Source organism: Balaenoptera acutorostrata, chromosome 11, assembly GCF_949987535.1.
Source record: "Balaenoptera acutorostrata chromosome 11, mBalAcu1.1, whole genome shotgun sequence".
In the NCBI taxonomy this organism is placed as follows: Eukaryota; Metazoa; Chordata; class Mammalia; order Artiodactyla; family Balaenopteridae; genus Balaenoptera; species Balaenoptera acutorostrata.
Window position 1 is genome coordinate 24,930,025 of NC_080074.1, and position 21,774 is coordinate 24,951,798.

General features: G+C 34.5%; 1 protein-coding gene across 6 annotated transcripts in view; it reads right to left on the minus strand.

Annotated features, from left to right (window-relative positions):
- Positions 1 to 1,378: 1,378 nt before the first annotated feature.
- Positions 1,379 to 21,774, minus strand: part of NEDD1 (NEDD1 gamma-tubulin ring complex targeting factor) — a 45,558-nt gene continuing 25,162 nt past the window's right edge. For all 6 annotated transcript variants that reach the window (XM_057556792.1, XM_057556791.1, XM_057556793.1 and 3 more), the window contains 9 exons: positions 20,165 to 20,366; positions 19,580 to 19,775; positions 15,536 to 15,664; positions 12,962 to 13,009; positions 11,830 to 12,032; positions 10,807 to 10,960; positions 9,747 to 9,903; positions 3,950 to 4,016; positions 1,379 to 3,471 (listed from right to left, as the gene is read on the minus strand). In XM_057556792.1, coding sequence (XP_057412775.1) covers positions 3,367 to 3,471; positions 3,950 to 4,016; positions 9,747 to 9,903; positions 10,807 to 10,960; positions 11,830 to 12,032; positions 12,962 to 13,009; positions 15,536 to 15,664; positions 19,580 to 19,775; positions 20,165 to 20,366 — 1,261 coding nt within the window. In that variant the 3' untranslated portion in view covers positions 1,379 to 3,366. The remainder of the gene's footprint in view (positions 3,472 to 3,949; positions 4,017 to 9,746; positions 9,904 to 10,806; positions 10,961 to 11,829; positions 12,033 to 12,961; positions 13,010 to 15,535; positions 15,665 to 19,579; positions 19,776 to 20,164; positions 20,367 to 21,774) is intronic.

Here is a 21,774-nt window from a genome sequence, read left to right on the forward strand (position 1 = left end):
TAATCAGAAATAAATGTTGGATATTGTCAAATGCTCTTTTTGCACTTATTGAGATGATCATATGGTTTCCCTATGTTAGTCTGTTAACATAGTGAATTACATTAATTTTATAATGTTAGCCCAAATTTGCATTCTTGAGATAAGCCTCACTAAGTCATATGCATTATCATTTTTTATACATCATTGGATTCCAATTGCTAAAATTTTGTTTAGTACTTTTGTATCTGTACTTCTGATAAATATTGGTTTGTAGTTTTCCTGTGATTTTGGTGTTAGGGTAATGCTGACCTCAAAGAATAAGTTGGGAATTATCCCCTCTTCTATTTCCTGGAAGCGTTTGTTGAGAACTGGGATATTGTCTTCTTTAAATATTTTAAGGAATTCACTAGTGTAGCCATTTAGGTTTGGCATTTTCTTTGTCAGAAATATCTGCAGAATCTGTAGTGATGTCACTTCTTTCATTCCTGATATTGGTAATTTAAGGGTTTTTTTTGGTTTCTCATCAGTCTAGCTAAAGGTTTATCAATTTTATTGATCTCAAAGAACTAGCTTTTAATTTCACTGATTTTCTCAATTGATTTTGTTTTCTATTGCACTGAGTTCTTCTCTCATCTTTTTTCTTTTCATTTGCTCCTTTTGGGTTTTACTTGCTATTATTTTTCTAGCTTAAGGTGGAAACTGAAGTTATTAAATCCTTTCCTTTTCTAATACAGGTATTTAATGATATAAATTTCCCTGTAAGTACTGCTTTAGCTGATTCCCACAAATTATAATTTCTGTTTTCATTTGTATTCAGTTCAATATACATTCTAATTTTTTTATTTCATCTTTTTATGTTTAAACTATTTGTATCTTTATATTTAAAGTGGATTTCACGGATTCAGTACACAGTTGGATAAAAAAGATTCAATCTCATAATAAGGGTAACTGACAACTTATACTTAATGCAATTATTGATATTGCTGTTTAAATCTACTATTTTACTGTTTATTTTCTATTTGTCCCATTTATTCTTTGTTCCCCTTTCATCTTTTCCTTCCTTCTTTTGGATTATTTGCTATGGCTACATTTTATCATCTTTGTTGGTTTACTAGTTATAACTTTTTCTTTTGTGGTTGCTTTGGGCTTTACAGTATACATTCTTAGCTTATGACATTCTACTTTCAGGTAGTATTATTCTGCTTCACAGTTAGTATAAAAATCTCAGAGTAGTGTACTTTCATTTCCCTCCTCTCACCCTTGATGATACTCTTCTCAGACATTTCACTTTACATATGTTAATCACACAATACATTGTTATTATTTTTGCTTTAAATTGTCTATTAGCCTTTAATGAAAATTTAAAATAAGAAAAAAAAGTCTTACATTTGTACACATATTTACCATTTTTGTTGCTCTTTATTCCTTTGCATAGAAGATTTCTGTCCAGTACCTTTAACATTTTCTGTAGGGCAAAAGTCTTCCTGTGATAAATACTTTCAGCCTTTCTAGGTTTGAAAACGTTTTATTTCATTTTCAAAAGGTATTCTCACTAGGTACAGAACCGAAGTTGAGTTTTTTATTTTCAAAAATTCAGTATTTGAAAATTATTTCAAATATTTTGTGTCTTTTTAAAATTCAGTTGTATAAATCCAATCTCTATTATGCTATCTTGGCCAGAGGCTAAAATTCAATTTCAGGTTTCCCATTTTTACCATTTAAAATTTTTTGTGCTTATTTAGCTTTTAAATTCCATGACAAAAAAAATGTTTCATCTTTATGCATAAAGTTACTAAAATTATTTTATTTATCCAACCTCTTTTAATACACATTATGTGCATTTATAGAAAAAGGCAATAGGAAAATATTAACGGATTTAAATACAGCATGTAGCAAAACACACTTCTATGTCTTCTAAATCTGTTTGATAATGATATATAAGAAAACCTGTTACAAGCCATAATGCTTTTATAACCTGTCAGGAAAAAAGATTATATAAGCACTCCTTTATGCTTTAATACAAATGTATTCTCTGAGCCGCACTAGGACAAAGTAATTTGCTTTTATTTCTTGAAGTAATTATTAGTATGTTTACACTTATTTAATATATCCTTAAAATCTCTCATCACTCAGGGGAAAAAAGTTAGTAAGCTAGCTAGATTTCTTTTTTTTTTTTTTTAACAGAGCTCTTTTAGTAAATACTTTCATCTCAGAAGTCAAAATTGGGCAGGAGTGCTATATACAAGGTACATAGTTTAAATCTTTGGGACAAAAGACTATAAGAAGGGAAACAAGCCAGTTGCCCTCCTAATCTTATATCACTAAAAATGTAGATCAGAGCAGGCAGATGTCCACATCTACATATTATCAAAGAGGTGTAAATTCTTTTGACAATTAACCTTCCTGTTGTTTTTTTTTAAATTTTATTTTATAGTAAGGTCAATAGTATAAAAATATTACACACAACACACAAAGAATTAGAGAAAGTTAATGATATAAACCACAAAACAAAATAAACCACACCTCATTTGGGAGAAAAAAAATGGCACTAATACTGTAATATTTAGTATGTAATATGAAATTTCCACTGTTTATAAGTTGAATTATATTGATTGAAACTTTATAGTATAATTTTGTATGTTATTAATTCATGAGATAATCTGCAAATATGCAGTTCTGGTTGAGTCTTATAAACCCTTAAAAGTTTTCATAAAGTGAAGTTAGCTAAAAAATACCAACCAGGAGTAGAGATTTGTTAGAAGTATAATACAGTAACATAAATGCAATAGATACAATGTAATCTGTGCAATTTGAAATTCTGAAAATTTTCTTATCAAATGTACAAGTAATAAATAATAGTCATACTTGACTTCATCAAGTTAACAAAATAATTACTAATCAACCTTGTGTTTTATTAGTCAATTGCTTAGAAACCCAAAACACCAATTAAAATTACTTTCTCCATAAAAATAGACGGTATCTCAAACTCTTAATCATCAAACATCCAAAAAAATTTGGAAGGCAACTGTCAACCAAAAATATTATCTGTTTAAAAGAGGTGATTAAAAAACATACATAATCTATTTTTTTTTCCTGCACAATTTTCTTTTCTTATGAAAAAGGACACTTAGTATATAGCTAAAGCTTTCAGAAAATAAAGATTCTGTTGGCTTTCCTCTTAGGGAGATGACACAGTGTACAGTTTTTAATATAAAAATATAAATATTTTTGACAGAAAAGATGAAATAGTGGTTGGTATACAATCCCATCACCCTTTTACTCGAAAAAAAATTTTCCCAGAGGCCATGAAAACAATACTGATTCCATGTAGCTTTGTGTTGCCAGAAGCTTCCCAAATTACAGAACATTAAAGTATTCACTGAAATTTCAAAAGTGTGCCCGTAGTCTTTTGTTTTCTTCTCGTAGTCTTTCAATTTCTGCCACTAAACCTTCATTCACTGAGTATCTTTCCAACAAAGAGTGCATTTCATTCTAGAAAAGGGAAAAAAAATGCTTTTAAAATTACTGGCATTTCACATTTATTTGGCAAGCCGTTTTACATATTTTCAGCTATCATTTTTCTCATGTTCGATTAACTAACTGAATGATTTTTTTTTTTAACTTAACCACTCTTACTACTTTGTTAATATAAATGAAAGAGCACTGGTGAAATTTATATATTTGGAAAGCTTATATTTGCACATTTGGGAAGCTTTTTGCTTACTTACCGCAAAAAAAAAGCTGTGAAAAAGTAGCTATCATACTTTTTTATCATACTATCATATCTTTGTAACTATCATAGGTTACAAAGAAGGCTGACTAGTTAAAATCTATTTTACTTATTAAATTTCTAAAACTCCTTGTTTATTTCTTAGCAATTAGATATAAGTAAGTAAAAATACATCACCCCTTTATGGACTTTTTAGATCCACAGCTATGCTCACTTACAATAAAATATGTCAATACATACCAATTGCATATGAAACTGTTTAATCATCTCCACTTGCAAATTCACAATATCCCTATGGCATGCTTCTCTAGGGAAGAATGTAAAATATTTATTAGAATTATAACAGTTTTACCAGCTCTAGATCATTCAAGAAAATGGCTAAACTCTGATCGTTTCACGTTACTGAGTGTTAATAATTATTACAATAGTAAAAATACCACTGCACCTAGTATTTATTTACTATGTGCTAGGCACTGTTTCTTGTACTTCAGATGTAAGAACTCATTTAATCTTCACAACTAGGTGCAATTATTACCTCCATTTTACCAATGAAGTAACTGAGTCATAGAGTAGTTATAACTTATCCAATGTCACACAACTAGTAAATGGTGGAGTAGGATATAACCCCAGGCTGTCTACCTCCAGAACTCTCATTACACTACATTCCTTAATACAGAAATTACCATTAAGGAAAGACACAGGTTTATATTACAATGAAATACAGATAATGCTCTAGGTTATAATGTTTTAACTATTATCAATGTTTAAGCTATCAAAAAAAAAAAAAAAAAAAAAACTTCCAGCAGAATGAAAAGCGCCTATTTGGGTGGTTGTAACAGAGGTTACTCAATAAAATGCAATTAATTCATGCCTACAAAAGCCATAAAAGTGGGAATTCCCCGGCAGCCCAGTGGTTAGGACTCAGCACTTTCACTGCCGTGGCCCGGGTTCAATCCCTGGTCAGGGAACTAAGATCCTGCAAGCCACACGGTGCAGCCAAAGAAAAAGACATAAAAGTTATGAAGTATAACAATAAAAGGAACATTCAGCCACCTGCCACACAACTTATGGGCTAGAACATTACCAAAATCATAGAAGCTTCCTGTGTGCTCCTCTCTGACTCCAACATTTAACTCTTGGGAGAAGCCTAAGAAAGAAGTCACTATGCTGCTGAATTTTGTTTGAGCAAAGAAATGTTTTAAAAAGAAATATATATATATATATATATATATATATATATATATATATATATATGTATGTATGTATAACACAGAATCTGTAGTCAGTATATTTTCGTTGTGCTTGCTTTTGAGCATTACAAAAAGGGTACCATATCCTATGTAGGCTTGAGTAGTGGACATTTAAAAAATCCAGTATCATGTTTTCAAGGTTCATATTCTATATACCTGTAATTCACTGATTTATACTAGTGTGTACATTCTCCTGTCAATTTGAATTGTTTTCAAGTGTTTCTTATTACAATGTTGTTATAAACAATCATGTATATGTTTCCCAACCCACATGTGCCAATTTCTGGAGATGATATTTCCAAGAGTAGATATGTTGAGTCATAGGTATGATCCAGAGGTACACTGTTCAGACTTACAAAATAACAGGAATTATTTTCCAAAGTGGTAGTATCAATGGACACACTCATCATCAGTATAACAGAGCTCATCTAGCTTTACATCCACACCAAGACTTGGTGTTTCCAAGCTTTTTACAATATTTTCCCATCTACTGGGTGTGAAACGGTATCCCATTGCATTTTCAGTTGTCTGATTAATTTGTAGGGCTGAGCATCTTTCCTTATGTTCATATACCATTCCTCTTCTGTGAAATGCTTGTCTATGTCTTTAAACTATTTTTCTACTGAATGTCTTTTTTAAAAAAATTATAAGAGTTCTTTACATAATCTGATCCTTTATTGGTTATAATGAGTACTGCAGATATCTTTTGTCTTTTCATTTTATTAATAGTGTCCTGGGATGAACAATTCCTATTAATATTCTCAAATTTACTAACCTAATATTAATGCAAATTTATCAATCTATTTTTATAGGTAGTGTACCCTCTTATTTTTAAGTAACTTCCCAAACCCTGAAGTCATATGTTGATATAAATTCTCTTAAAATAACTAAAATGTTTCCATTTACATTTAAACTTTCACCCTGTATGGAACTGATTTTTTAAATAGCATGCAACAGGGATATATACATTTCCTCTGTCATATATCACATTTCCATATATACATAGGCTTTTTTTTTTTTTTTGCCTATTTGATCCCTTTGGGCAATTTGTCTACCCTGTGCTAATGATACACTATTTTAATGATAGCCTATCTATCTGACAAACTAGTCCCCTTCAACCTTATTCTTCTCCAGTGTCTTGGTTATTCCTGTATCCTCCTTCTTTCATATACATTTTGGAATTATCTCATCATCTTCTTCCAAAAAACCCAGTTGGGATTTGATTGGAATTGCATTCAATCTATAGACCAAGTTAGAAGAACTGACAGCTTCATAATATCTTCCCATTTAAGCGTTAATGCTTTCTAATAAATTTTTTTAAATGTTTTTCCACACAGATCTTTACCATCTTTGGTTAGATTTATTCCTAAGTACCTTATTTCTTCTGTTGCAACTAAAAGATATTTAAAAAATTTTTTTTCTCTTCTGCTTTTAGTTATGACAAAAGCTATATTAAAAAACAAACACAAACAAACAACAACAACAAAAAGTGAAGGCATCGTAGAACCACTAAATTAGCCAGGATTGGAGGGACCATGGTCTTGTAAAGAAGGCGAGTCTACTAGGTAACCTCCACATTTACCTCTGCTTTTCCCTCTGGGGGATGTGCTGATTCCACATTGTGGGGAAAAGAGGCTGAGATGAAAGCAGTGGCCTGGAGTTTGAGACAGTCTCACTTGGTTGGGGAGTATTAGAATTCAGAACTCCCAAGGCAGCCAGGGCTGCAAGGTCCAAGATTCTGGAAAGGGGGTACCTGTAGAAAGTAAACCTGAAACTGTGCAATTTCCCCTCGAGACATCTTTGACTCCTAAGCAATGACTGTACTGAGTTAGATGGCAGGAAAACAAACATAAAGTGGCAGCTAAAGAGGAGAAAAGGATTTTGAGAGCCCTGTGATGAAGAATTGGAGGTTAAAGTCCGGGACCCACCAAGATAAAAAGGCCTGGTGAATACTCCAGACATTCAGCTCACATCTTAAAAGGGCACAGACTAAACCCTAGGAATAAAGGCAAACCAGAAATAAACTAGCCCTAAGAAAACCTAAAACCCAGGAAGTGATCTGCTTGTCAGAAGAAACTTAAATCTTCTTGAAAGACAACAGAAATAAACCCACAGACTTCTGCTTAGGATGTTAGCTCCCCAGCCCTAATAATGAGAACAAGCCAGATAACCTATAAAATCATACATTTTAAATAAATTCAACTTTGAGAGTGCAAAGAAATCTAAATGAACTAAAATCCAGAAAATGGTGAGTCCCTCCAGAAGAAGAAAGACCCACAGTTGTTTTCATCCTAGACAGAGCAGCAGGGGAAGAAAGCTGCCACTGATAGGGTAAAGAAAACTAGCTGAAATTTTTATAGATTTGTAAAGGCCAAGTGAAGACTGTCAAGACAGTTTAGAATCCCAAGGAGTCCCAGCCAAAAATAAAGTCTCCATTCACTCAACAACTTTTTGCCACAGGCCTTCATTGAGTGCTCACGGAAAAATTAGGGGCAGAGCAGGAGGGCTGAGAGAGACAGCCCCTAGGGCACAGATGCACAGAGCCTGGTGAAGACTTAGGGCAGGGGAGGAGAACTGAGAGTAACCCCTCTGAAGCACTCCAGGCCCTCACAGAGAAGTCAGCCTCCAGAGCTGAGGGAGAATGGCTAGCAGAGAGCCTCTCAATAGCCCGCTCTGTCCTTCCATTGTAAGGTACAGCTGGCAACACCTACTGGAGGCTGAAGTCAGAGCAGGTGAATTTGCAGAAATCCTCTGAGCCATTCTGGGTCCTCTAAGCAGAGGCTGCCTATGGTTGACAGAGGGGCAGAAGGGCAGAGAGAGGCCCCTACCCACCCTCAATCCCCAGGTACAGGCACACAAGGCATGATTTCTTTCTAAATTTGCCCCAGAAGAACTGCTCCCTTTCTGTGTTTTCAACATTGCTTTATTCACATTATATTACAGCTGTAACCAGACAATTCTGCTATTTTGCCCTATATATGCATTCCTGAAATATCTCATATTTTTAAAAACTGTGTGTGGAAAAATAATAGGACCAGATTTTTTAAAATGTGGTATGTACATATAACAGAGTATTATTCAGCCTTAAAAAAGAAAGAAATCTTGACATGTGACGTGGATGAACCTGGAGGGCATAATGCTAAGTGAAATAAGCCAGACACAGAAGCACAAATACTGCATGATCCCATTTATATGAGATATCTAAAACAGTCAAACTCATGGAAGCAAAGAACAGAATTGTGGGTGTCAGGGGCTGGGGAGAAGGGAAAACAGGGAGTTGCTAATCAACGAGTATAAAATTTCAATTACACAAAGTAAGTTCAAGAGGGCTGCTGTACAATATCGTGTCTATAGTTAACAATACCGTTACACTTGTACACTTGAAAATCCAAGAGGGCAGATCTCATGGTAAGTATTCTTACCACAATAACACTGAAAAAGCAAAAAAAACAAAAACAAAAAAGAAAATAACAGGATTTAAGGAGAAAGGACTTGGGCAGACCACTCAAAACCTATATAATCTTTGTAACCTGAGCACTAACAAAAACAATTAAATCCTAATAAAAATACTAGCGTAGTTTAAATATTGAAAAATCAAAGATTTCACCTTAAGAAAAGTGAGGGTCATTTGATATAAGAGGAAAGAAGATAGAAGAAAGGATTGGGGCTGTCAAGCATGGAGGCAAGGATAAAATGCCCAAAGATGGGGAAAAATCACAAAACAAGCACTTCCTAACACAGAGCACATAGCCAAACCAAGTTAAGAGGAAGGGAATAGGAAGAGATGGACATGGATAGGTGATTTGCTGCCTTTACCTGTGTTCATGTACTTTGTTTTGGTGGCTGTTACATGAACCACCAAAATTTCCTTATCATGTTGTCATTACTGCCCTATTTACAAATGAGTTAATTCACATCAAAGAAATACACATCATAGCAGCACACACTATACCTACCCTAATTAAACTATAATGCTTTTGTGGGCAGATCATCCGTTTTGTATCCTTAGTATCAGTACATACTAGGCACAGTATAAATGTCAAAATGATTATTTTTCTTTAAAAATATATTTGTTAACATTTAAAAATTTTTTCAAAACATTTTTAACATTAAAAAGAAATATGCACCAACAAAAACTGCACATCTTCTCCAACATTCTTGCTCATGGTATTCCAAATCTGAGCAAGAGTACTAAGTAACTAAAGGTCAGAAAGGGAAAAAAAAATGCAAAAGATTCTAATAATTGAAAATAGCTTTCAAAATATATTGAGATGACAGGTAAAAGGAACCAGCATTCTAGAACATTCTTACAATGTTCAGAATTCAAAGAGTGAGAAGACAAGGACAGATCCAGGCAAGAACTTCTTAAAATTAAGTATTACATTCTGACGCATTCTATTTGAAAATATTCAGAATTCCTTTAAAAACTATCTTTCTCTACTATATTACTGCACGTAGCATACTTAACAGGTGATCTATAAATATTGTAAGAATCCCATTTGAGCTTACCAGAATCTGTCCATAGTTTGATGATGAAAAAAATCCACAGTGGCAGCCAGCCTGCTACGCCATCCTGCCAAGTTATCTAATAACTGCCCTAGGGAAATGTGCCTTTTCCTAGTTGATATAAAATAAACTCAGCACGTCAAGATCAACAAAACTCGTATTTTCTATGGTTTTATGGACCCCAGAACCTAGGCAAAAGTAGTAACCACAACATTACTCATAGTTACAGTTTTACACCTAATAAAAAAAGCTAGTCAAGGTCTAGATAATTTCTCAATTACCTAAAGTCATCCAATGTTTCCTGTATCATGTTCTGAATAAAACGGATTTGAACAGATGTCAATGGTGCATTTGGCCGATTATTCCCAATGGTATCAGCTATTTTTTCTGATAGTGAACTGGCAACTCCAGCAGTAACAGAAGATGCTATCTTTGGATCTAAAATTAAAAATGGACAAAATATTAATAGTCAACTTGGACTAAGAGACACCAAACACTTCTAAATATGATTTGGCAAGAGAAAACTTGAAAAACTGGTAAAAAACAGTGATCTTGTGACATTTAGAAAGATTCACTGTCTGGAATACAAATCTTAGAAACTTTCAAAGACATTATTTCTAATAAGTCATTTATCTATCTATCTATCTATCTATCTAAACTTCCAACTGTCTAATGTAATAACATATGACAGAGGAATTAATCTTGAAGAATCTCTGAATCATTTTCTCTTACAAAAGATGAATGTGACAAGCCACACCACAAACTAGATAAACCAAGACTATTAGAAACAAACAGAAAGAACAGAGGAGTAAAGTAGTTCTACAGGCAAGGCCCTAGAGTTTAAGCTAATGCAATATACCCACAGAAACCTTAAAATATAGGTATCTATATAAAAGAGCTACTACTATACAAAGAGTTTTTTGTATAGGTAACTCTTATTGCTGAACCTAATATCGCTTTAAATGTGATCGAGTTTTTAGGGTCTCTGCCATGAACTCTATAGATAGAACTTTAATACGGAAAAAAAAGACAATTTCAGGTACTTAATGACCCATTTTCAAAGCGTCCTATATTCCTATCTGTACCATAGTAGATCAACACACTTACATATTGGATTGAAAATGAAATTCACACCCAAAGAGTACCAAATCAATGTGGCTGAATTTAACCTTTCATACCCATTTCATCGTCTTCTAGTAAGAGAGTCACACACTAGAGAAGTGTCATAAATTTTAAATTCTTTGAATTTTTTCATCTATGATCACTCTCTTATCTTTTTCAAGTTAAATACTGGGAGTTTTCAACTTAGCACTCAAACATCAGGAAGTTTTATGTACTTACTTGGAGTTGAGGATCCATTGACTGGAGGTTCATATATAAACTGGGCTTCAATTTCTTTTTCTGGCTTTTCAAATTTCTCAGGACTTCTTGTTTGGTTGGATGATGGAGAGGTATTTAGATTTCCAGTTTCAGCACCAGAGATCAACTTTGCAAACTTCACATTTAAAATAAACAATTAATATATAAATTCTGGTTTTATCCATATTATCCACATAATTTGTATCTACTTTTCTCTTTTTTCCAGTAAGTAGGGTCAGAAAAAGGAAGAATAGAAAGGTATCTTGAAGGAGAAAAAAATGTTGCTAGGGCCAGTCGTAAAATAAATCAACTTTACTAATCAAAAACAATTTCAATGATAACATGATAAGCAACAGCTCATTTACTAAGAATCTGCAGTTGAATATCATTTAAAATGGCAATCACGGGCCAAAAACTAAATAAATAAATCCCCAAACTCTCATGTGATAACTGGTCAGAAATATTTCAAAAATAAGTCAAAAGACTTTTTTGTACTTCTTAAATGGTATCTTTTCAACATCATTCTAAAAAATAAATATGAAAATAAACAGACATACTGCACAATAGACTCTATTAGATTACAGCAGAAGGTAATGATGATGAATTACCTTCTCAGCACCATCAACTTGCTCTAAGACTTAAGGTAAAAGACTTGACCACCAACTTGGTGCTTTGTGCTACAATGGAAATACATTCTAAAAGAAGTCAGGTATAAAATATTCTTACACAGACAGTTAAATCAAGTATCTTGTCTTAGGAAACAAACAGTGTAAGATTACACCTGCTGTTACCTCCAACATATCCAAAGACAGATTTCAAAAGTATTCTTCAGTTTTTAACATGTGACACCAAGATTTAAGAATATTTTCTACCTAGTAAGTGCACAGCACTGTCAATAATTAGGACATATCCAGTGGCAGCTGCCTGCTTTCTAGTGATGAGATGCATTATACTTGCTAGTGATAAACACACACAGTGAGTTCAATGTCATTTATAGGCAGATACCTGCTTGAAGGAGTCTTTAGGTTCCTGTTTTCCCAGATACATTTTCTTAGATTCAGCTGTCAGATCATGATTTTCATTTTCTTCTTTCCCTGGAGACCCCATAAAGACATTAAGAGGACTAGAATGCAACACTGAAGTGCTTGAAGCTACTGGATTTTTTCTTGGAGGAAACACTGAGTTCAACTGTGGTAGAAAGTCAAGGCCTGAAAAAGAGGAGAAAAAAACTAGCACTTATATGGGATGTTCCCCAATCTTGGATATTTAAGAAAAGCACTTAACACAATAGACATGTGAATACAGTAGAAAGACATGGGATTTCGATTCAGAAGACAGGTTCACTTATCAGCTCTACCCCTTATTTCATTTGAGTTTTTGGGTGAAAGTCATAAAACTCTCTGTGACTGTTAAGTGATCTGTAAATGTGAATGATGATATCCACCTCCCTGAGTGGTGAGGTTTAAAAGAGATATTGTATGTGAAGATACATTGAAAACTGCAAAATACAATGAATGTTTTAGTAAATAAAAGTTTTTGACATATGTTAATTTGGTGTATGTCTGTGGTGTATCTTGGTAGGTAGCCTCTATGATGGTTCCTCATGATCCCTGCCTCCTGCCAAGGATCCACGGCCTCGTGTAATCACCTCCCTTGGAATGTGGGTTGGACCTAGGAACTTGCTTCTAACAAAGAGTATATAGCAAAAGTGGCAGATCTCACTTCCAAGATTAAGTTACAAACACACTGTGGCTTCCATCTTGAGTGCCCTCTCACTTTCTCGCACCAGCTCTGAGAGAAGCCAGCTGCCGTGTTGTCAGCTGCCCTGTGGAGAGGCCCACATGGGCAGGAACTGATATCTTTGGCCAATAGCCACATGAATGAGTGTGGAAGCAGATCCTTGCCCAGTCAAGCCTTGAGATGACTGCAGCCCTGTTGACACCCTAATTAAAACATCATGAGACATCTGAAGCCAAAGGTACCCAACTAAGCCATGCTTGGATTCTACACCCACAATTATGAGATGATAAGTGTTCTTTTAAGCTTCAAAATATTGGGATAATTTGTTTGTTACACAACAGTAGATAACACAAAATCACTTTTAACTTTGATAAAAATACTTCTCAACAGTTCTTACCATCTCCTTTGCCTACGGACTCATCACTTCCTTTGTTAGCTACAGCATCTATAATAAAATTAGAAAATAAAATTTAAAAAATAGTGAAAAAGAAGCCATAGCAATTTAGGCTTCCTATTCGTTCCCCAAAGAGTTCAGAGACTACTAGTTTTAAGAAGAAAAATCTGAGTGAAGGTAAAGCTAGTATTCACATAAACTTCCCTTTTCATTCTTTTAGCTTCATGCAGAGCAGCAAAGATAACTCTATGTATAGAGTCATTTAATGAGACAGCAAGGTATATTAGAAAAAGCACTGCAGTAGGCTCCAGAGACCTGTGATCCAGTTCTGCTTATACCACTGAATAGCTCTGTGACCTTGGACAAGACTTTAATATAATTATGCTTCAGTTTCTGTACCTATATAATGGGGACAATGCCCTGACCATCTCACAAGACTGTTTTGAGGATCAATTGAAACAATGTAAAAATATTTTGTAAGCAACACAATGTTATTAAAAATATAAGGTTTTATTAAAATTTTTTCAATGGTAGAATATGTTTAAGAATATTTCAATACTGTAATATTATTCATTTACCAAATAACAACCAAAAATTGCTTAACTCCATTTTAACAGATTAATAGAAAAATGGGCAAAGGTCATTAAAAAATTCACCAGAAATTCAAATGGCCAATAAATTGATTATCATACATGATTATCATATTAGTAGGACTATAATCCATCTCTCCATCCATTCATCTGTCTATCTGCGTGTGTGTATTATACCTAGTGATCGCACAACACAGACACTTTTATTAGTTACTCATTTTTTCCTAACAAAAGCAGAGGTACTCTTATTTAAAAGCTGAAGAAATTGAAGCACAAACAGATTAAGATTTTTATCTAAGTAGTGTTGAATCTTTGAGATTAAAACACAAATCTCTTGACAATGAAAACCAGTACTATATTTAGTATCCATGGTTTTTTCTTATCAATAATATCAAACTCTAATAAATGAAGGGCCTATGGCTCAAATTCTAATCATGTCTCTTTAAACAGCAAAAGCAATTAAAAAGGAATTTATATCCTTTATTACTTTCAAAAACCATTAAAAAGTATTACATTTATAACTCACTTTCAAAAAGCCCCTTCAATTAAAAAATTACTCCAGCGGTTCTCATAAACAAAGCTCCGCAATTGGGTACTAACCTCCAAAACCTTTCTCAACGCCAGCCCAAGCCACTTTTAAAGATTTTTATTTATTTTATTGATTGATTGATTGATTGCTATGTTGGGCCTTCGTTTCTGTGCTAGGGCTTTCTCTAGTTGAGGCAAGCGGGGGCCACTATTCATCGCGGTGCGCGGGCCTCTCACTGTCGTCAGCCCAAGCCACTTTTACCTCCTTTGCCCACATCTCTCCTCAACTAGGTAGTATGACCTCTCTTCATCCCGAAAGAAAGGAATCCTTCCTCTTTTATTAGATGGAAGATAGCAATCTGACCGGGCAATTTAAGGAGTCATTTTCAAGCTGGGGTAAGGCAGAAGACACTCAATAATTCTGTACCACTACATATATATTTATTCTTTCTGCTTATGAAATTAGTTGAAGAAAATTTTGAAACCAGACAATTTTAAACTAAAAAATTAAATTTTATAAGATCATGAGTGGATGTAATAATTTAAACACCCTGCTACTGATGACATTTAGATTCACTCCTGTTTTTCAATACTATAAATAAACAGTAAACACACAAATCTCTGTGGGCGTCTCTGAATATCTTCTTAGGTAAATTAATAGAAATGTAATTAACGGGACAAAAAGAATGAATATTTAAGTCTGCCAAATCATCTTCTAGAAATTTTCCCATACTGTTGATAATATTGCTATTAGTAGTGAGACTATCCCAGTAAAGAAAATAGTATGAACATTAGTACCAAAAAAGCACAGCCAAACAATGTGCCTAGTTCCTACAGAGTGAGCAACAATGATATATAATGTTTCCGTTTAACAAACTGGCAAAGGTTTTTTTTTTGTTTTTTTGGCTTTTTTCTTTTTAATGGCAATGTCTACTAGCAATGGGGAGTGTGTGTGTGTGTGTGTGTGTGTGTGTATGGTGCTTTCATACGTAGTTAGTGTAAAAGATGAGGCAATCTAACCCCCAGCCATATTTCTCCATGTAAACATTTAATACCAGTTAAATACTAATAATCAAAGAAACAAATTTTTTTATGTTAGGAAGATATTTTTTGCCTATCAAAATATCCAAGATTTGGGGAAGATTTATTTAGAAGTAGATACAAGTAAAAGATTGCCTATGGAGGCAAAACTTCCTTTAAGAAACTTCTGTGGAAATTAAAATGCTAACTTGAGAGCTATTTGCTTGGTTCCCATGTGAAAATTACTAGCATATACTTTGGAATGATAACATTTGAAATATCTGGGCAAAGGGAAAGATACCACCCCAGGGATTGAGAAAATTAGCAACTGTCATGAATAGAGTGAGACTGAAGCTATTATCCACATCTTTTAGCCAGAATAAAAATGTCATGACTACCAGAGCAAGAGGACATGATCCTCTGATCTGAACAGACTTACCATCTCTGATAGGTGAGAACATGTCACCTAAACTACTTTTTCCAGTATCATCAAAGCTGGAGAAATCCTGGGTTTTCCCACTCTCTGTTTCCTTAGATAAAATATCTGTGTTTATGCTTCGAGGCAGACCTTATAAAAATTGGATATAAAAATAAACATTTTTATTATTTCTCATAATAAATTTATCATGAGAAGCTAGGTTCTAAAAATGAATACCTTACCTATATCATTGGTAATACTACAACTGTGGGCATCAGGAAAAGAAAGCAGAATATAACAATAGCTCAGTTAAGCACCGTTTTCATGGAATGAAGGGCTCCTCAAAAGTAAATAACTTATTTACTCAAATAACACCACTTTTTAAATCTACTTTGATAGAACTTTTCTAAATAACTTATGTACTTTTCTTACACAACTTATTTTTGTTAGTGACTGACTCACTGTTAGGATCATCTACCAATGATTAACAAAAAGTCTCTAAGGCATATAGTACAATGCCTACCATATAGCAGTATTCAAGCAACGTTAGTTCCTTTCCCCAGCTTGCAGTGAATGGATCTCTTTTTTCCCCTTTTTATTTTTTTCTTCACTAACAGTGGGAACCTAACACTGCTCTCAGCGTTACTGACCTTAAATGACTTCACTAACCTTGGGATAGTTTACTGAGAGGAAGGAAACCAGAATGCCAAACTCATAAAGAATAGTACAATAGACAACAATAAAGAGGCATGCAGCAGTTTACTTTCTCTCTCAGTATGTATTGCATGACTTTAGGGCAAGGACGTTATAATAGGAACTCTGCAGGCTCAGTAACTTTTTGCTCATTTTTGGGTCAAGGACTGAGTTCTAGAGATTCAAGAACTTTGATGAAATCTTGGCATTTGAATTGGTAGCATATTACTGTCTTACATTTTTAAAACTGTTTTATTTGCCATCTTGGTCCCAAATGAAAACTGAAAAGCCTGGGATAAAAACAAAGATTAGCTTTGTTCAAAATATTAAAAAATGTCCAAGCCTGGCTAATGAAATAAACCTAATAACCTCACAGAAAGTTATGACCAAACATCTGTACATCACTGTCACTGAAGGGTGTTTATACCAAGAGTGTAATCGGTTATAAAGAAGAAATTTCTCTTTTTCTAGGTCCTCAACATGTCTGAATGCATAACTCTAGCCTCTGGAACTTTATGAAATAGAAGCTTGGTATCATTTGAAAATAGTGCTAAAGCCTTATTTTTCACTTCTTAAATGGCTGTTTCCTACTGAAAAGGAGCACTAGCAACAAGTCTGCAGACAGAGGTTCTTTTTTTTTTTTAATATATTTATTTTTATTTATTTATTTTTGGCTGCATTGGGTCTTCAATGCTGCACGCGGGCTTTCTCTAGTTGTGGCGAGCGGGGGCTACTCTTCGTTGCGGTGCGCGGGCTTCTCATTGCGGTGGCTTCTCTTCTTGCAGAGCACGGGCTCTAGGCGCGCGGGCTTCAGTAGCTGTGGCACACAAGCTCAGTAGTTGTGGCTTGTGGGCTCTAGAGCGCAGGCTCAGTAGCTGTGGCACACCAGCTTAGTTGCTTCGCGACATGTGGGATCTTCCCGGACCAGGGATGGAACCCACTTCCCTTGCATTGGCAGGCGGATTCTTAACCACTGCACCACCAGGGAAGCCCCTGCAGAGGTTCTTTTCAATAACTAAATTAGGACACCTTCAGTAGAAGCCATATGAACTTATTTCAAATTTTAAATTTATTTTACACCATGCTTAAAGTAATAACAATAATGATGATCGTAACAACAATATTAGCAACACTATAATTTATTGAGTGCCTACATGTGCTAGGCCCTTTTGATACATTTTCTTCGATTTTCACAATAACCCCAAATGTTAAATATTACCTATGGAAGAGAAAAATGAGAAAAAAGTGTGGTTAAGAAAACTGCCTACTAATAAGAAACTGCTGTATAGCACAGGGAACTCCACTTGGCTGTACAGCAGAAACTAACACAACATTGTAAAACAACTATACCCCAATAAAAAATTTATATATAAAAAAGAAAACTGCCTAAAGTCATCCAGGTAGGAAGGTGATAGATCTGAGACTGAAGCCTAACATACTCTCAGTGTTTCAGAGCAGGAAAAATGTACGTGTGTGTGAGTTGAGAGAGAGAAAATGATGCAGCAAATGTGGCAAAATTTATAAAATGGTGAATCTGCTAAAGGATATACTAGAACTCAAGAGTTCTTTGTATTATTATTGAAACTTTTCTGTAAGTTTGCAATTACTTCAAAATAAAATCAATAAACAGAAATTTCTAACTCTTTGTGGGTGCACAGTAAGCATTCATTTTGCCAGAAACTTTGCTAATCAGCCAAGAATTATCATTAATTGGTGGCCCTGCAGACCCAAGTCTTCCATATCTAATTAATGCTGCCATTGTTACATATAAACTTCCGTATTAAAAACTAAATGAAAGACACTGAGACTTCAGAAAGTTTACAATAAATGAGAGAATCTTTATTTTAATTTTTTAAAATTATGAATAAAATTAATAATAATTTTTTTTTACTAACACCAATTTTCCTAATATAGTTAATTCAACATCTTGGCAAACATTACTTCTTCTTTTAAACAGATAGCAATAGTATTAGTTTCTAGGCGTTCTTAAATAAGGACCTTATTATTTTTCTACATAATATATAATGATTTTTATCTAAGGATGATATAGATATTCAAAGATAATTTATAGTGAATATACTTATTATATATTTTTAAAAAATTCTACACTACCAAGACTAACAAATTAAAGTTCTGCTTATACTTGGAAATAGTAAACTCATATTGAAAAAGCACCAACAAATATTTGTGTTCAATTTAAATACCAGTCCTGAAAATTCAAAAGACATTAGTACATTCATTTCTGGTAAGAATACTTTAGAGACATACTGGTATATCACATGCAGACTTTTAAAAATATGTTGAAAGTTGACAGTATAGCATAACTTCTTAAAATAAAAACAAAAAGCCTTTCAGGAATTTAGGGAATTACGATCTTTACTGTAGGCAAAGAATATCTTCTACAATAAGTATGGGGAAGCTTATCACCATATTATACCTTCACAAAGTCTAAATGGACTCTTCTTTAAGAACTGTTTCATCAATATGATTATCAGAGTAGAAGAAATTACTTAAAAATTTCAACATTTTCATTTATTTTTATTTAACAAATGACTAATTTATGGCTTAATATGTGCCAGGTACTATTCAGCACTTAAATATATTCATTTCATCACCTGACTTACTTTCCATTCTGAAAAATGAAATACAGGAGCCATTAATAGCTTTTTTTTTTTTTAACTAAGAGATCAAATCATAATGAAAGCATCAAAGTTTCATATTCTCTACTGATTAAAGGCACAATGAAAAGTCATCTAGCCTGTAGCAGTACCTCTGAGAGGGCATTATTCTGTTTTTAAAATATCTTACAACAGAAGTTCAGCTAAATAGAGTAAGTGAAGTACCTTTCATTAATCTTTTAAAAATTTATAGCTAAAGTTAAATTTTTCACTTTTTCAATTTTCACTATCTACTAATAATTTTACCAGGCTTCCCTGGTGGCGCAGTGGTTGAGAATCTGCCTGCCAATGCAGGGGACACGGGTTCGAGCCCTGGTCTGGGAAGATCCCACATGCCGCAGAGCAACTAGGCCCATGAGCCACAACTGCTGAGCCTGCGCGTCTGGAGCCTGTGCTCCGCAACAAGAGAGGCCGCGATAGTGAGAGGCCCGCGCACCGCGATGAAGAGTGGCCCCCACTTAACGCAACTAGAGAAAGCCCTTGCGCAGAAACGAAGACCCAACACAGCCATAAATGAATGAATGAATGAATGAATAAATAAATAAACCCAAAGTTTAAAAAAAATAATAATAATAATTTTACCTAAATACGCAAGTGAATTTAAGTTCTAGGTTCTTAAAGAAAGTGATAATGATATCCATTTGGGGAGGAGACAGGATGGGAACTCCAAATACTATCTATAAGCAACATTTACCTGCTTTGTCTTGAACAGCAACTGTTCCTTTCCCCACAACTGCTGTCGTGGGCTGTGGCAGAACTGTGGCAATGGAAGTGGTAGCTGCTTCTCTGACAACTCCAGAATTCTGGGCTCCTCCACTAGCAGCGCTCACATTAACAGTACGTTTGTTCACAGCTGTGGGCTTATTTGAACAGCCTTTATTTAAACCTGACTGAAACGGAAGGGAATATTTAAAAGCTCAGGTTTCTAATGCTCCATAAGAGACATTAATATTTTATAAATCCCTATTAGTTTAAAAAATATTGTTTTTCCCTTAGAAATCTTAAGCTCGCTGGTGGATGTGAGAGTTTCCCTCTGAACCATAAAAGCCTTTTAATATTTTTGAAGAGAGAGAAATGTGAAAAGCACACACACAAAAAAAAAAAGTTTTAAAACTAAGTATCAGATGGATTTGTACTAAAATTATTTACAATGCTTTGATATAAAAATGATTATGAAGCAAAACTACACTGTGTTTAATTGATAACATATGATTTCTATATTCTGAACTAGATTTATTTAGTAAAATCAAAAATGCTGAAAAGAAAGAAAATATCTTACCTTAGAAAGGACAGTGGAGTACTGAAATGCTATACATTGCACAGATGTCTTATGTGCACTGATGGTTTTAACTGGTGATTTCAACATCCTTAAATCATATTGGTATACTTTCCCGCGGGAAGATCCAATAGCCAAAGCGGCTCCATCAGGCATGAAATCTACCGCAGTTAGAGGAGCGTCAGCCACTAAAGTTTTCACTAGCCTTTGGAAAGGAGAGCAAAGTATATGTAGATATGTGAATGTATACATATAAGCTTACACGACATATAAATAACTGTAAACCAAAACCAAAGTTACTTAGATTTCGGCAAAGTTACTTAGAATACCCATCTCAAATATTTGTTTAAAGCAGAAATGTAGAATTAGACCTGGAGACATTTCTACTACAATGGCATGTAAAGGAACTGCTAAGCACTCCATCCTATCTTTCTATTGGCTTCCAATAGATACAATACATTCTATATCTTCTAGAAACAGGACCTATCTCTTTGAGTAATTATTATTTTGGCAGTGAACGTGATAGAATTCCTGCAAGTTACTCCACAAATAAGGGCTCTATAGCCTCAGGGTTAAGGAGGCTCTAAGTATCCCCTTTCCATTTAGTGACTTGCTTAGGCCTCAAGAGGATTATGACCTTTGACAAGGAAGCAGCTGCTACTTGGCTCTTGGTTATGCATCTCTTGACCCAAAAGCTAACAGGATTCATGAGGCTTAATCCTCCCAGAAGCTAATACAGAAGTATGGATACTGATCTGCTGAAGCTGAACTCCTTGCTGGAGTGTCGGGTATACGAGAGGAATGGTTTACTGTTAGGGTTCTCAGTAAATTAGTTCAAAAAGAAAATAATAAAAAAAAAAGAAAAGAGAAGCGTAAAATAAGTAACAGTAAACTTTAAAAAGAGGCTCACAGTAGGTCCTTCCCTAGCAGTAATATTATAATAATGCCACTTCCTTTCACATGATCATTAGATATTGTTAGGTGTCTTGAATACACCTCTTGCAGTCTCGCAGTTTTTTTTGTTTTTTAAGTTAACCAAGCACACTTATAACTGTAAGAAGAACAAGAAGGCATAACAGACCTGGATACTTAGAGAATTATGTACCCTTTAGCTCTATATCAGTGGTTCTCAACTGGGGGTAATTTTACTACTTTTAATTTGGGGAGTACTACTGACATCGAGTAAGTAGAGGCCAGGGATGCTGCTGAATATCCTACAGTGCTCAGGACAGCTCCCCACAACCAAGAATTATCCAGCCCAAAACGTCAACAGTTTAGAAACCCTGCTCTAGATAATGAATTCATTTTAAAGCAAATTAATCGTATTGTTTTAAAAATATACAAATTTAGTTGTATTCTGAAAAAGAGTAATATGCATGCATGCTAAAATAAAGATGTGAAATCATTAACATGCTACCCCTCAACATTCATCATCCAGAAGTACTCTAAAGCAGGGGTCCCCAATCCCCGGGCTGCACACAGCAGGAGGTGAGCGGCCTGAGGGCGAGCGAGCAAAGCTTCATCTGCTGCTCTGCGCTCGCACTACGGCCTGAGCCATCCTCCCAACCCCCCACCCCACCCCACCCCACCCCGTCCACGAAACCGGCCCCTGG